The sequence below is a fragment of the Parasteatoda tepidariorum genome, chromosome 4, assembly GCF_982258835.1.
Source record: "Parasteatoda tepidariorum strain Cologne lab strain chromosome 4, Ptep-v5.0, whole genome shotgun sequence".
Classification (NCBI taxonomy): domain Eukaryota; kingdom Metazoa; phylum Arthropoda; class Arachnida; order Araneae; family Theridiidae; genus Parasteatoda; species Parasteatoda tepidariorum.
Genome location: NC_141758.1, coordinates 112696858 through 112714384, shown reverse-complemented (window position 1 = coordinate 112714384; position 17527 = coordinate 112696858). Strand labels below are relative to the sequence as shown.

Here is a 17527-nt window from a genome sequence, read left to right as displayed (position 1 = left end):
TTTACCGTCAGTTTCGATTAAAACAATATCTCCTACTTTCAAAGGTTCAATCGGTTTACTCTTTGATGGTCGTTGTAATAATTGCCCAAGGTATTCACTTCTAAATCTTTCTCTTAAAGCATTGCGCAAATTTTGCTGGTACCTTAATCTTTTATTCAAATTTACTTGATGAAGTTGATCTAAATCTGGCACTCCGACATCATCTATTTCTTTCAAGAACATAGCTGGCGTCAATGGAATGAGTTCATCCCCTTGTTCTGAGACATAAGTGACACGAAGAAGTTCTTTAACCATCTATTGCCTTTTAGTTGTTCAGGGACTTCTTCTATAACACCTTCCTTACACCAATTTTCAAAAATTGCATTGTAGTCGAAAAGTTTATTACCTTCGTTAAGTTTTGTTGTAGTAGATAGTAATCTTTTTTCGTCTACTTTTCTATTGTCAGGCAAGATGTTCGCTTCTTTGGTCCATGGCAAATAAATTTCATACCGTCCTTCAGAATTCAATTTAACTGTTCTTTCGAAGTGCACTTGGACTGCGTCCTCTATTTCCTTTTGATCTTTTATTTCACATGCATCTGTTATACCTATTGCTTCAAGCTTCCAAAGGTTTTCTATGTCAGTGGTCAGAGTTAATAGAGAAATCAAAACATTCGAAAGATTGGCGTCAATTACTGAGGGTTTCATTTTCCCCATAATGACCCATCCTAAATAAGTCTCTACTGCAGTTAAACCACACGCCAAATTGCACACTTTCCCAGTGTAAAGCTTTCCTGCTTCATCGGCTCCAATTAATAACTCAATAGGCTGTCGATGATTCCCAATATCACTAAGTGAGATGCCCTTCAGTACCATTTCCTGTATCCAAGGTCCATCATGAAGTCGTGGAACAAAACTGCAAATTTTATGTTGATCCAAAACATGCATATTACAACTATAACTATTTTTCAAATCGGTAACTTTAATAGAAAAAAGATTATGAATTTCGCTGCTTGATTTTGACCCTCCAAATAAGCTATGAATCAATGTTAGAGTATCAATTTGGCGAAATTTCAGTTCCTCAACAGTGCTGTTCAGAATATATGAGCGTTGAGAGCCAGTGTCAATTAATGCTCTTATATCACGTTTTCCTTCTTTACACTCAATATTTACCATTAAAGTTTGAAGGAATATCTCTCCAGAACAGCAAGAATTCGCAAGTATTACATTTTGGCATTCACTCGAATAAATTACTTTTTCATCTTTTACTTCGTGCTTGTTTGGCGATAATTCTGCACACATGATCGACCAATGTCTCTTAACACAAATTAGACATTTAACACTTGATTTGCAATATTTTGCTTTATGTCCAAACTTAAGACATATAAAGCAAGCTTTCTTATTCTTAATTAGTTCTTGCTTCTGATGGTAAGCCAATTTGGCTGCCGTAAAACAATCTTTACTCTCGTGGTTTTTGTCGCAAAATACACACCTTTTATCTACCACAGTCCTCGAGCTTTTACTTCCAGAAAATAACTCATTTGCTGTTGGTATAAATATATCAGCTTCTGTCTTCTTTTCTTTCTTAGTACCAGCAGCAATAAATTTGAATCCAGTTCTCACTAAAGAAATTCGTTGTTCTCCTTCCCCTTCGTTTCTCAGAAACAATAGCAGTTGCTTCAATTTTTCACAATATGTATTTTCTTGAACCTTTGTTGTTGAATAACTCCTTAACCAAACTCTTAAAATCTCTTCAGGAATGCACGATTCAACCAAAGGGAATAACATTGCTGCGTATTTGTCACTGGTCATACCTATTGACTCTAAAGAACGAAGGTAGGATTCCAATTTATCGTATAAATGAGTTACATTTATTCTTCTCGGTTGTTCTGTGGTATTTTTAATAACTAGACTCAATAATTCTCTGACATAAAATTCAATTAATAATTCTTCACCACCAAATCTATTTTTTAAGCATTCAATAACCTTATCATAATTGTCAGCAGTGGCGGGGAAACTCTCCACGATTTCTCTAGCTCTGGAACCAACTACGGTTGCTTGATATAAATAATGGAATTTATCTTCTTTCTCCATTTCTAGGTCATCGTGGATACGCTTAAACTGATTCCAGAATGTAAGCCAATCCTTAATGTCACCTCCGAATTGTTTCAATTCAATCTTGGGTAACTTTAATTTTCGTCTGCTTAGCTTTGGCGACGAACTAAAGGAAGCCAAGGAAGGTTCAACTTTTTTATTGAAATGGTCTGCAATTTTTACGTGAGCGAGATCCATTTTTTCATTATACTCTTCTGTACATGTATGTTCCATTTCAAATTCTTCATCAGTTTCACACTTTTTTTCTAGTACTTTTGAATCGAAATCATTTAATATTCCATAGAGTCGTTCTAACGTGGCACTTTTAAATTTTAATACTTCATCATCTGGTAATTCTTCAAATAAAGTATTAAACGTTTTGGTAAAGGAAGCTCTAGTAGCTCTGCGTTTTCTTAATATTGCATCCATTCCTTTATCACGTCCAGGTCACCACAATGTTGAGTACGGCAAGAATTGTAACACATTTCTTCCACTCCTAAATTTTATTAAACAAAAATTCTTAAAAGAAAATACAAAATTTCAACATATTTCTAAAAACATAAGCTCGAGTTCCATTGTATAAGTCAAAAGTTATTTGGAGACAAATAAAAACGCTTTCACCCAACTCTCCATTATACAAAACTTATCCAATTCTTATTTCAAAACGTAACACTATGGCTAAGTCTGAGGGCGATTTTCAAAAGGTACCTTTCGATGGAATCAAGTTAACGTACGTTAACTTGTATAGACATTGTATTGCATTATATATACGTTAACTTGCAATCAGTAGCGTGGCGAGGGGTGGACAAGGGGGGGGGGGCATCATGCCCCGGGCGCTACACACAAAGAGGCGCCAAATTTTCCGCAAAACAAAAAATTGCTGAGTAATTTTTTTTTATTATAATTGATTTCCGGAAAATATATTTTAAATTTAGTGCCAGTGTAATATAATAAATGTTAATTCATAAATATTATTCATAATATTTAATATTTAATTCATAATGTCACTTTAATAGTCTAAATCAAACTGTAATAATATATTCATAATAGAAATGGCACGTCTTTTCTACTGGCAGACCTGTGTCTGTCAGCACTTCCTTATGGCATCTACGCTGTGTGGATACATAAATTATCTCATAACATGTTATAATAAATATTTGCAGTGCACAAAGTACAAACATTCTTTCAGAACACTATTTTTATTTGTATAAACGCAATCCAGCTTACGCATGCTATTTTAAAACGATAACAATAACACTCTAATGTACTTATATGTACAGTCACGGGAAAAAGTGTCCGAAAAATAACAACTGAAGGATCTTCTATTTTTTAATATAGATACTTCTCAGACACACAACAAATACAGCGTTTTGTCGTTTCTAGGAAAGGACACAAACAACGCCGTATTTGTTGTGTGCCTGAGAACTATCTGTTTTTTTAAGAAGAGATTATTTGTTACTTTCCGGATACTTTTTTCCGTGACTGTACATATCCGTGACATTTGCGACAGGTTGTGGAAGCCCGTAACAAATTAGTGAAATACCCAAAATAGTAACTTTTAAGTTATTTTGGGCGTGTATTTTTCAGTTTTGCGTCCTTGTCATCGCGCTCTGCTTAGAATAAAACTGAAATGTTATTAAATATTAAATGTTATATATAAGTTTAATGTCAACATAAATTATATTGTATATTTCACTATGTTACTACCTTTCAAGTTCAAGGCATTCTTGGTAAGTAATAAATCAAATAAGATTACTTACTACATCTACTCGACGATTGTATTAGTAAGTGAATAGAGTATGAAAAAATTTGTTAACAGAAAAATTTTTTGTTCTCATATTTGTCACCACAGATTCAAAATGAATTCATTCATCTTCTGGCATCTACAGTTCGAAATCAACTAATAAACGATATCAAAAGAAATAAATATTATGGACTCTTGTTTGATTCAACTCCTGATATCTCTCATCGAGAACAAATGTCCCAATTCGTAAAGTATGTACGTAGATGCTGATTTTATCGATAAAAAAGTTTCCATCAAATAATCTTTTTTGGGTTTTATTGAAATACATGCTAAAGATGCAGCCTCGATCGAAAATACAATTTTATAGAAATTAAATTACGATGAAATTTCATTAACAAACTGCAGATCAAAATGTTACGATAATGCTGCCGTGATGGCAGGTCACACATCTGAAACGCGATGGAGCGCCAGAATGCAAGCGGTTAGCGTTATCATCTATGGGCTATAAAAGAACTATTAGAAAAATTAGCAGAGCACACTACCACTACAAGTGACAACAGAAGTGAAGCTACAATTCTGTTGCAAAATATACTAACCAATTATAACTTTATATATTTTATAACTTTAGTTCATTTCTGGTATGAAATCTTAAGAAGGATTGATCGTGTGCAGCTCAGATTACAAGATACTCGAATGAATTTTAGAGAAGTGTTCCATGATCTTGAATCATTAGCGACTGAACTAGCTGAAATTTGAGACAAGCTCCGTAAAGAGGCAATAGAAAAAGCAGAGTCTCTTTGTAAAAAATGGGATATGGATACAACAATACGTGCCTGGAGAATTAGCTATGGTGGTCTTTCCGCAGAAAGTGAAATTTCTCGCGTTATGAAAAGCACTCTTGATCGTCTCCAACAAGAAATGTGTACACGATTAAGTGACCTTAATTTCAAATTTGGATTTCTACTAGACGTTGAAAATTTATTAAACAAGGATAATGTTGATAACGACCTTGAAAAAAAATTTAAAAAATTTGGGTAAATTTTATAATACAGATTTCAATGTAATAGAACTTTTTATCAAAATATGTGACAGCAAAATGTTACTCCGCAGTAGAAAGGAAATTGAACCTAAAATTCCATTAGAATTTCTTACTTTTATAATCAATCTCGAATGGAGAAGATGTTTTTCCAAATCTGAGAGCGGCACTTCAAATACTCCTGACTATCTCAGTATCAATTGCCAGCTGCGAACGTTCATTCAGTAAATTAAAATTAATTTTGACAGATCGCCTAAGTAACCTAGCATTTTTAAGTGTGGAAAGAAAAAAATTTTAAATGATCAATTTTGATGATATTATTGATACATTTGCTTCATCAAAAGCACTGAAAATTTAGTCATAGTAAATAGTTTTATTAATGTATTATAATCATATGATTATTAAATATATGTATCTCCTTAGAGATAATAAATATTTACTTTTTTATTTTTTTAAAACTGCATGTTTTTAAAATATTTCTTTATAAATATGTAAAATAAATAGGTATCTTTTGAACTAATGCTAGATGATCATATACATTTCAAAATCTAGTCTTGTTCTCTCAACTACATTTTTTGTCTCAAATTTAAAGCCTAGCTTAAGTCTATGACTTTATTTATTTTGCTTTATTTATTTATTAATTTGCGAGTATATTTTACATATAATATTATATGGTTTTCGAATGGGGGGGGGGGCGCTAAAAGGGTATTGTGCCCCGGGCGCGAGTTAAGCTCGCTACGCCACTGCTTGCAATACTAGTATATAAGACACGTGTCTTATATACTAGTGATTTGGTATTTAATATTTGTAGTGGTAGTTACGCCACAAGTCAACAATTATTAAAGGTAATTCCTTCTTAAATTTGCCGTATTTGATCTGCTGGGAACCGTGTCCACTGCTGGGCGAATTTTAAAATAGCCTTAGTGATCGAATTTGCCACTACGCCGTAAAATACGGTAGCGATTTTAATGTACACTAAAAGATTTAATAATTACAAACAAAAAATTAAACATATAAGAAAATCAAAACTTTATTATTTACACTTTGTAATGAAAAAGAGTTTTGACCTTATCAACTGAAGCCACAAATTGCTTTTATTGATTATTGGGATGAGTTCAAAGCATGAGAACAACGACAGTGCCCACGATGGCTCCGGCAATACCAAGTCCACAAAGTATTTTTCCAGGTATTCCTGCTGCACCTAAACTTTGGAACACAGCGAACAGGCTCCCTGCTACGACATTTCCTATCATCCCGTGAATCTTAGCAGCACAAGAAAATGCAGATACACCAGCTTCTCTAAAGCCTAGGAGGCATAGAATGGTGCCTGGCAAACAAGATAGCAGAACTGCCCCACCAACAGCACCTATATTCCAATAAACAAAATAGGAATGATTAAGTAAAGAAATATCACTAAAGCGTTATCTCAAAATGATCTACAAATTGAAAAGACGGAAGAAGATTCTATCTTACACAGTTTGTTCTCGCCAAGAGGCGAAATGATCTACAGTCAAACCCCGCTATAGTGAGCTCCCGGATATAGTGAGCGAAATGTTCGCTCCCGTGCCTTACTACACACGTAAGGTTTTTTTTTTGTGGATATAGTGACCCAAAAAAAGAGTGGAAGTTGGATAGTATGAACTTTTTTCTGTCCTCGACTAATTTATTTTCTTTTTTTACGTAATAATTTTGAAATTTCTACTTCAAAATAAATACATACACAGATTTTTAAGACCATCGATAGCATGGAATGTACCATCAATAAGCATTTTTTCTTGTTTTCTTCAATTTTGAATAGCATTATTGAACTGATTCAGCATTCAAAAAAGTCTCAATCTTCCTGTATCTGGACAAATGCTTTAAGTCAAAACAAATGAATTTGGTGAGCGATTGGGTGAGACTACTTTTAAGGACTCGAATGGTTGATTAGACAGGTTTAAAAAGCGGAATAATATAAATTCAGGAAAAATTATCGGAGAGTCGGGAAATGTTTTCATATCTGACGTGGAGGATTGCTCATCCGCTAAAGATTACTAATTTTTTGTGTGCAAAGAGTAAAAAAAGAAAAGTTAACACATTTTTGTTGCTACGTCATTTTTTTATTTCATTTTATGGGTCAATTATTTAAATAATCTGTAATAAAAAAGTTGAGTTTGGAACCATTAGTTAAAATTGTTTGAGGCATGGATATAGTGAAGTCCCGGTTATAGTGAACGGAAATTTCAATCCGTTGAAGGTTCACTATTGCGGGGTTTGACTGTATTAAATTTGTCAATAGATAGCGCTGCTAACTTAAAAATTTATGAAGCAATGTCACAAATATGTAAAACTATGCAGCTACAAAATTTCTCAGCCAGGGGACAAAATTAGTCAAATTCGACCATCCAGTGTGCGTGGTGGGTTTAGTGTCTACTTATCACAAACTTGGATTCGATTCCCCATGATATATATATATATATATATATATATATATATATATATATATATATATATATATATATATATATATATATATATATATATATATATATATATATATATATATATATATATATATATATATATATATATATATATATATATATATATATATATATATATATATATATATATAATGGAAATGGCTGGTTATCTGATCCCAAAGCATTTTCTTTTTTTTAGTGGTTAGGAATGAACTCTGATGTGATATCTCTAGTTTCAGAACTAGAAAATTCCACGACAGGTCTGGGAGCATGGTGAGAAGACTGGGTGCTTATGAACACGGACGTAGCTATAGCTTTTACAAGGGGGGGGGGTCGAGAATTTCCATTATATATATATATAATATAATATAAGCTACTAATATTTCAGTAATCATACAGGTGTGTAAAATATTTGTTTATTGCAAGGAACACAATGATCAAAGAGCATAGAAAAATGTTAATTGCTTAAAGTAATAAATTTAATCTTTTGCGCCTTGTTGATAACTTATTTACAATTTCGTCGGATCTTTCTCGATGAAACTTTCGTTTCTTTCGCTCAATGAAACATGCAAAGCGAGGGATAGGGATTCTTCAGCTTTTGAAAGGTGCAAACGAAATTTTTTCCCCACATATTTCTTAAAAATTTTTTTTCAAGGCAAGACGTATATTATAAGAAGTTCTGTGCGATATTTGGAAATGTGGATATTAAAAAAAACTCAAGCTAAGGGGGGGGATCCGGACCCCATGGACACAGCCCTTATATACGCCCGTGCTTATGACCACCATTTGCCATGGTGCGCATTCATGTCTTCGGGTCATCATTAAGAATGAATTCGGCGCTAATAGCCCATTGGTGTAGTTCTAGAGCATCGTTAACAACCAAACGAATCTAATCAGCTACACTATCAGTTGATGAACTATTTGTCTAATTTTAAACTATGTGGGAAATAAATGCTTTTTTTTGTCTATCATCCCACCCACCCCTAAGAGATCAAAATGGCGAAAACAGTCGATATTTTTCGGTTTTTCTTTAACTGATTGCTTATACGTCCCTCCTTTTTGCGACATCAATTAGTTTTTAATCGAAGTTCGTTACCCAGAAAGCATGCAACCTTTCACGGCAACCTTTCTTTTGTCACGAAAATGTTTGCACTAAAACCCTTTTTTTCAATAAAGCAAAAATATTGCAGTTTCAAAACTTTCATCCTAAAAGGATTAAAAATTATTTTTTTAAAGTTTTTTTTTTAAAAAAGTATTGTCACTTATGTCCAAAATGACGTTTTAGCTGACGTCACACTAGCGATAGGATCAAATTGCATTGCCCATTAACCCTATGACTACGAATTTTAAAAAATGATTTTTTTGCTCCGTTTATTATTCAAAAGCACAAAATAGGTCACAAATAAGGCAAATTTAGTATTTGAGATTTTTCTGACAAGCTGTTATCAATTTAGAGGCTGGGACATATATGTCTCGGCCGTACTTAATGTGGGATACATATGTCCCACCGTCCGCGTAGTGATCGACTTACTACAAGCACGTCTATCATTCCGGAAAAATTTATTATATAGACTTTTTTTTACATGGTATGATGCAGGGTGAGGCAATCTTTGCATAATCCGATATTAAACATTGGACAACTCCTATTTGTTATTTTTTCTATGTTCATTCGGGAAAATATGTGTAAAATATGAATGGACATAACAATCCCAATGAAGAATACGAGTGGGATATATCTGTCCCAATGAAGAGTACTAGTCTGTCCCAGCGCAAAATCACAATGCTATTTCATGCAATAAACTCTTTAGCGCCATCTAGGGGATATTCGACACACGAAACACGTATACTTGGTTCGGCTCTACGACTGGGACATATTACAATGCTAAGTGCTTTTCTAAGTTGTAATTTTTAAACATTTGTTGGGACAAATGAGTCCCGTTAGTAGCCAAAGGGTTAAAATTTCATAACAATGTGGATTTTAGCTGAGCATACAAGACTTTGCGAAAAGAAACCTTATTATTACCTAGATTTAAGATTATTTTTCACCTTGAGACTAGCTTTATGAAAGGATTTTTTCACGCTTCAAAATCCTAAGTTAACCTCAATTTAAGGTTTTTATATAAAAGGTTGATTTCTAAGGTTTCGGATGAGGGTAATGTGCGTAACACAGATTGTCACAGATCTCGTTTTAAGGTTGGAAGGTTTACACGTAAACCGCATATCAAACCTTTTTAGGTTTACATGAAAAGGGTTTTGCTGAGTTACAATGAACCTCATTTTGCTATATGGGTTAGATATTTCTATAGATAAGCGTTTTTCAACCTAATTAAAATATTTCGCTACAGGATATGTTTCAAAAGTACTTTAAAACAGCTATGCAGCCTACCCATGAATCCTCGACTATCTGCATTACCATTATCCAATTAAAAGTGCTACATTTTACATCTACTTCGTACAGTTCTATTTTTTAAAAAAATAAGTAGTCCAGATGTTGAGAATTTATGTCATTAAAAAAATTAAAAATTTAAAAGATGAACTTACCTAACAAAATTGTCAAAAAAAGCCATTTTTGTATCTCATGCAAATTGAAAGTATTTTCAAATCCAAGTCTAAAACATTTGTTACATTAGTTTCTGCAAAAAAATAAAGTTTTTTTATTAGTTTTATAGCTATAGCAGCGTTCTTCGTAAGGGGTAAAGAAAGTAAATAATCCATAAAGTAATATCTATCTAAACTACTAAATTAAGCACAGAACTGAAAAACATGAATAAAGCTGAAATAATTCTACTCTTTTAAAAAAAATTATGATTATTTGTTGCCTTTCCCAAAGACTCTACAGTCCCGGGACAATTTGTTAGATGCACTATAATAAGATTCTGTGTAAAATATTAATTATCAGGTCATACTCTATACAGCTTTATTGTTTTTACTCGGATGTTGACGCTCCTGTATCAATGGGCTAACATTGTAATGCACTACGTTAAAAATAAATACAAATAGGAAGTCTATTAAAAATCTTTTTAATAAAAACACATGACATGTTTTAATATAAAAGTATTGCCTATAAACTCAAGCGAAACATGTCATTATTGCTATGTAATGATAGTGCTATATATGTAAAACATACTACGTATCTAATATTGCTATATTATGTAAAACAGGCTACGTATCTAATATTGCTATGTATGTAAAACATTTAATAATTACTACAGTACGTCTAATAATTTGATCTAATTATAACGCTGTACTAATATTGTACCCGATATAATAAATATTTTATAGTTATATAATATATCGTCTAATTTATCCTTTCGTCGAATTAATATTACACATCGTCTAATTTAACCCATTAATACACAAACGTAAACAAGTGCACAGTCACATAAAAACACTAAAGTTGTATAGTATCACTTGATAATTAAGATTTTACACAGAATCTAATAGCGCTTTATTTATTTATACGTTTTTATAAATATATATATATATATTTTAATAACCGTGTCATGTGATTTTTTTTTCTTTTGTCCAATGAAAATACATGGAATGGTATAGTGACAACCTATAATTTAAAAACAGCTGACATTAGATACAACTTGAAAAAATTAATGACAGTGGAAGATTTTTCTTGAAATAAACTCAATCTAAACCATTTACTAAGTTTTTCTCTAATTTCATTGAAAATAAGTTGATTTGAGAGAAATATGAATAAATACCTTTGTGATGGCATGACGTAGAAGTAGAGGATGTTAAGTTACAAAAAGGGAGAGACTAACTATACAAATGTCGTCAAATTTATCGGCATACCTTCGTACTGTTTAAACAGGAAACACAGAATTATAAGCTGATTTAACAAATCGATAAGTGGACAATAAGTTTCCCTTCGAATGAATATTGAAGCAATTGATAAAAAAAAAATAATGCATAATTTCGTTCGAAAGATAAAAAGTTTATTCCATTTGTCTAGACAAGTTGGGTTTAAAGAATCGGTTTAATTTGAATTAGTTAAATTGCGAATCAAATTAAAGAACTTTATCTAACGAAACACAATACAGTGATGATTTTGTTATACTACTCGATGTGATGACGCGGTTGCGCAGGAGATGACCAGGATTGAATCCCTGCGATGGCTGGTGGATACGATTTCTGATTTTAAGTACTTTTTTCGAGATTTCTTTTTCCAGTTATTTGCTTTAAATTATGACTATTCTTCACTTGTTGTTAGAAAATTTATCTCTCTCGAGACCTTTACTTTATGAGCTCGCGCTTGATTTGTAGTTAAAAGTAACAAAAAATGGATAAAGTTAAAAAAAGAAAAAAAGAAAAAGAAACAAGAGAAAGCGATCAGGTGTTGCCAGTTATAAATCATAAAATTTCTACCTAATTTTTCTTTTAAAATATAAATGAGCGATAAACAGTTTGAACTGTTATGCAATATAAGGGTTATAGATTGTTAACAATTAAAATTGCTTATTATTGTGTCTCGCATTCTCAGTAAATAACTAAAGATATTCAAATCAAGATTCATTTCCGTTAACATATTAAAAAAATTTTCTTACATAAAATTATAATAACTAAATAGTTCAAAAACAAAACAGCCCTTTATTCATCTTGTTTTTAAAAAGTATAAAATTTTAAGAGTAGAAAAAAAAACAAAGATGAATGAGAGACAACCACGGTAGTTGGCGATCGAAGCGAGCAGGGGTTGAAATCTCATAACATTATTAAAAAATAATGGAACTTAACTTAAGCTAAACTTCACTTTCAGCTTCATGCACAAAGTGATGAATGGAAAAATTGTATTTAAAATACATCCGTCCGTTTGGTAAGAAAAAATAAATTGCTGGTACAGTGTTTCACTATTATTCACATTTCACTAGTAAACTTATGACTTTTGTGTACCCTTTCTAAATTTTTCGCAACACTGTGTACAATAAATGAATGTATTTTTTAAAAAATATGTTTTTCTTTTTTGGTACAAAGTTTTGTTAATAAGTTTATTTCAGAGTTTCTGTTATTTGCACCAGCGAGAAGGATGATATTGTTTTTGCTGTGATAAAAAAAAATTGCACAAAAGTTAAAAATCGACGGTGCATGGTTTTTCGCGAAAGATTTTAATTTTAGTCAGCGTTATTTCCTTGGTGCGAAAATGTCACTTCTGTTGGCGTCATGAAAAAAAAAAGGGATGAACGAATAAAATTTAGCGTCCATAAAAATGATCCCCACTCGTATAATTATGAGTAAAATGTATCAATTATGGAAGATAGAATTATTTGAAATAAATGAACAATTAAGTTTTTTGTTGAAGTTTGCATTTAATTTCATATCGTGAAAATGAGTTGGCTTTATGAAATGTGAAGAGGTTTTGCTTGTTTTTTTTCTAAAATCTAGTGCACTCGGCCGTGTTTAGTGCAGCTCTGACTGCAACATGAGGTTGTAGATCTCTTTCAAAGATTGTCACAAAGAACTTCACACAAATATTTTGAATGCATTTTAATCTACTCATTTATTTTGTTCATATTCTTGGTTTTGATATTTTTCCTTGTTTCCTTATTTCACCTTTTTCGCATTTGGTGCAGAGGTTTGCCCTGTCGCTAAGAGAGGTTTTGATGGTCTCTCCCAAAGGTTTTCTACAACGTGAGAATATTCCGTGCATCCCAAAAGTGGTAGTAAATAGAGGAGGTCATTCCTGGAGGTTTCACTGCTTGTAATAATGCATGTAATGATGTGAAAGTAATGACAGAGCCTGACTAAGGCAGGGGCATATGGGGCGGTTGCCCCGGGCCCCCACATCAGAGGGGGCTCCCAAATCGCATAGAAAGTTTATTTTACGTTTCCTTCTTTATTGAACTTTTTTTAAAACGAAATATCAGTACAGTGTAAAATCCGTCAGTTTTATGTTAACTTCTTGATTTATCATCATATGAACACGAAAAATCTATCTTTGGTAAATCCATGGCTTTCTAGGTCGGAATTCAGCTAAGTTTTCGCAACGACGATGGAAAAATTGGACCCATCAAAAGCCTGTATTTTTACATATCGCAAAATGTGATATGTTTACAAAAATATAGGCTTCTGATTGGTTTCATTGAGCTATCGCAAATGTGGAAATTAAACTGAATTCCCCCCTAATATCAAGCAAGGATATGAATTTTTCGCAGCTAGATGACAAAGTTAACAATCCGAAAACTGCATTCGGCAAGATGGATATAGAATTGTCAGAAAACCAATAAAATGGACAGAACGTTATTTCGTTTGAACATTGAAGAGGGGGGGGGGGCTTAATAATTATTTTAAGTTCGAGTCAATTTTTTTGTTATACATCCAATGAGACGAAAAATTTTAATACCTCCATAAAGTTCGGTTCTTCATTACTGAAGTAATGAAGTAGAAGGACCCAAAGAAGTTTTTGCACTGGGCCCCGATTAGGCTAAGTCGGGTCCTGAGTAATGATGCATGTAATGACGTGAGAGTATATTTATCTTCTTCCATGTGTAAAAGCCACGTGATTAAGACGTTGTTGATGACGATATTCGTCGGTTCCACTCGCGTATTTTCGGAAAAGCTAAAGTTGGACTTCGATTGACCCGAACGTCGAATTCAAAGTCCGAAAACCAAATCAGCATTTATCCATCTCAATTATCAGATTGATGGGTTCTCACTCACTTTGTTATTTATTCTTTCATCTTTCAATCTTATTTGTCAGCTTTTTAATCAATTTATTTTTAAGATTACAACGTGAACTGATAGAAGAAAACGTTTATCATTTTTTTTTTCTTTATTCTTTTTTCTGAAAATAGGAACTCTTGCTCTGAGAAAAATCGTTTTTTGTTTGCGTTTAGTTATAGTTAGCGTTTTCTGTGACTAATTTTAGGTCTTTCCCAAAAACAATTCCTGGTTGAACTTTTATCAAGATGAAATTATTTCAATTGCAGTTGTGACTATTGATGTCATAGAAGGCTCAAGGTGCAAAGATCCAAAATCTATCTTCCATGTCTTAATTCTGTCATAATTTTTAGCCTTGAACTTCAAAAGGAAAAAAAAATCTTAGGATTTTGTTTATTTCAATTTCGTCTTTATTCCCAAACTATTAGTTAGGAAAAGAGAAAAAATGGGGAAAAGCACCGAAATTTTAATTTAAAGTTTCATAACAAAATTTCCTTTAAAATTTAAGAATAGTTTTTTTTAAATAATTTTTTATCGAATTAAACTTTAAATAACTAGCATATTATAATTTAAATTTAAAAACTTCCCACAGTTCACTTCAATTACGGTGAACTAATGACCAAAAAATGTTAAAACTACAAATTTCAAATAACATATTTTTTTATTTTTCTTATAATCATTGTAAAAGAAAAGTCGAGAATAAAGCATAAGATATTTCATTATTAAAGCAAATTTCCCTTTAAGAAAAAGACCCCTAGAGGGAAGTAAAGTAATGTTAATTGCGCAGTTGTAAGTAAATGCTGATTGCGCGTGTAAAATAATGAATCAAAGTTATTTATTATATACCAAAAATAGTCTATAGGCATTCATTAAAATTAATTTCTAAAAAAAAAAAACATCTTTGTTTGAGGCATTTCATTTCAAAACAAGCTTAGAGTCATTTGCCTTCCATTTAACGAAATTGCTTTTTATTTAGCCTGGTTGGTAGGGCATTGGACCCAAATCAATACCTCTGGTGGTACTGATCCAGGAGTTCCCTGGTCTTCTGGATTGGGTTCAAAATGACTTGGCTACAGAGTTGAACATTAGTTGTCGTAAACCCAAATAATTGGGTCGGCTGTTCAACGACGGATATAAAATAAAATATTGATGACTCATATTTTGAGGATTTGAAGTGCAAATCAGCCGCAGCCTTCATTCAAGGGTTCACAAAGGTGGGCATAGCCCTGAAGAACCCAGTGGATTTTTTTCAGGTCGAGCCTACTTGAAAAAAAAAAATAATCATCTTCATACCCACTAAGTGGTTTTTTTCTGCATTTTACTATTTACGATCAATTTTTTTTAAATTATCAGAACAAATAGTTCTTTGGAACTGTAAATTTATTGTTTTATAAATTTAACTTAGTAATTTCTTATACAAAATTATAAGAAGTAAGGCATGTTTCAGGAATCTGCATTTTGCAAACAAAATTATGATGAACAAATACACGAAAGAATAGAGAACATGAAAACCTTGTTAAATTATAATATATTACTGATCTATAAAGCAAATTATGAGTAATGCATAACATGATACTTATTGCACAATTTATTTGGTTTTTAAACCCATCAAGGTTTGCTTAAATACATCAACGAACATGAATTACTTTTATCCGATATTTCAAGATGAATATGACTTTTTAGACATAAATATTTCGAAATAAATATTTCAGTTAAAAAAATTCTGTATTAAGTATGTTAAAAAATAAAACCAAAAAAGCACCATTTTATAATAAGATTTCGATTATAGACTGTTCCTTTTACAAAAAAAAATGTTCTAAGATAAAGTTTAGAATATTGAACTCAGAATTTGGCAAAAAACCTCAGTTTAGTAGGTATATAAGTTGAAAGCCAAAATATGTCATCTAATTACCATGCGCAACATAAAGATAAGAGCACTCCATTTCAAGAATGTTTACAATGCTTCTAGAAATTTTATTCATTAACTTCAAAGCAAATTATGTGCTTATTTATAATTTTAAACTTATCACCTAACCTATTATGCTTTACATTTTACAAAGAATCATTTCAGTAACTTCATCATTATACATTTTATTATACATTTGGAAAGGCAAAAAAAAAAAAAAAAAAGATTGCAATAACTATTCTTATTACGATTTCTTTTATTATTGCCATTACTTTGGTTATAATCAGGTAATATTTTTATTTAAGTAAATAAGTGGCATATTCCTTCACTGACGTTTGAAAAGCATCACTTTGTGTTGTACCTTGTTTTAAGAACTATCCTACAAAGACTCATATTTAACTTTTTTCATTTGTCCGAAATAGCTCGGGATAGTAAACTGATTTTAAATTAAAGGTTTCTTAACCACAAAAAAAATTCTAATTTCAACTTAAAACTTGTGCATTGTGTTTTGTTTTAGTTCCTTGCATTTAGTAATAAAATAAAAAATAAAAATTTGATTTTTTTTTCTTTAAAACAATTGGTTAGGAAGGAGGTGAATACAGTTTGGAATTTTCAATTTTTAAAAACGTGTCCACTCTTAAAAAAGCTACTACGGTCCACTGTTCGATTTTAAAAAAATCGCATTTTATTCCATAGTCAGAATGCCCCCTGGGATGTCCACGCGCTCTTTAGATTCGGTAATGGATAAATTAAAACGGACTTTAATATGAATGAATAAAGATTGCTAATTTTAATCATATTTTAAATAACATATGATTAGTAAAAATTCCTTTGATTAAGAATATGTGTAAAGTCTCCAAGGGCATCAGAAATCGAAACAAAGTGAACTTTTATCTCTACCCATGAGACTGAGTTAATCAAGAACGATCCTCTTTTTTTTTTTCAATTATTCAGTTATTTTTAACTCTTGTTCGGATAAGACACTACAATCAAGACATGATTATTAAATTGCCTTTTCGATAAACTTGTTTTGAAAAATCTCTTCTTTTTGGGGGCAAAAGCGAAACAAGTGTTACTTTTTGGAATGGATTCATTGGCTATATTTTTATTGTTTCAAAACATATCGAGTGGAACATTTATTTTACATTGTTTGAAGGTTCGGAGCGTAGTTTTATTGTATTCAGTGGCGTAGTTTATATATATATATATATATATATATATATATTTATTCTTAGGAAACATGACAATTTAGACCAAAAAATTTCTTCATATTTAAAGTTTTCAAAATCATCCAATTTTTTTTTGTGTATTTATTTAGTTACATCTATTAATATCTTACAAACGGCAGTGTAGTTTATTGACATTTGCCCAAGAAAAAAAATAGAAACTCACCAAATTTTGAATGCCAGGAAAATGACATATTAGCCTGGAAGTTAAGAAAACAGTCATTTTAAGTTAATAGTAAGCAACTCAACTTCAGAAACTCAAGAAAGACAAAGTTGAGAAATTAATTTAAATTTTTTATCTAAATAAATTCCAAAAATAATTATAGTGAACAATTTTAACAAATTAGTTAAGTATAATGAAAGCGAGAGAATAGCACACACAATGAGATAGTTTTTAATATTACTGCACTTTAATGTT

At 31.6% G+C, this 17527-nt stretch overlaps 2 protein-coding genes across 2 annotated transcripts; both read right to left on the bottom strand.

Moving 5' to 3' along the window:
- Positions 1 to 230: 230 nt before the first annotated feature.
- LOC147812569 (uncharacterized) lies at positions 231 to 1790 on the bottom strand. Its single transcript, XM_087162354.1, has one exon. The coding sequence runs from the start codon at positions 1788 to 1790 to the stop codon at positions 231 to 233; it is 1560 nt and encodes a 519-aa protein (XP_087018480.1).
- Positions 1791 to 5857: 4067 nt separating this feature from the next.
- LOC147812568 (uncharacterized) lies at positions 5858 to 9940 on the bottom strand (the record flags this gene model as incomplete). Its single annotated transcript, XM_087161920.1, has 2 exons — positions 5858 to 6218; positions 9856 to 9940. Coding segments are annotated over 2 exons (336 nt in total), but the record flags the coding sequence as incomplete, so codon positions are not given.
- Positions 9941 to 17527: the final 7587 nt, after the last annotated feature.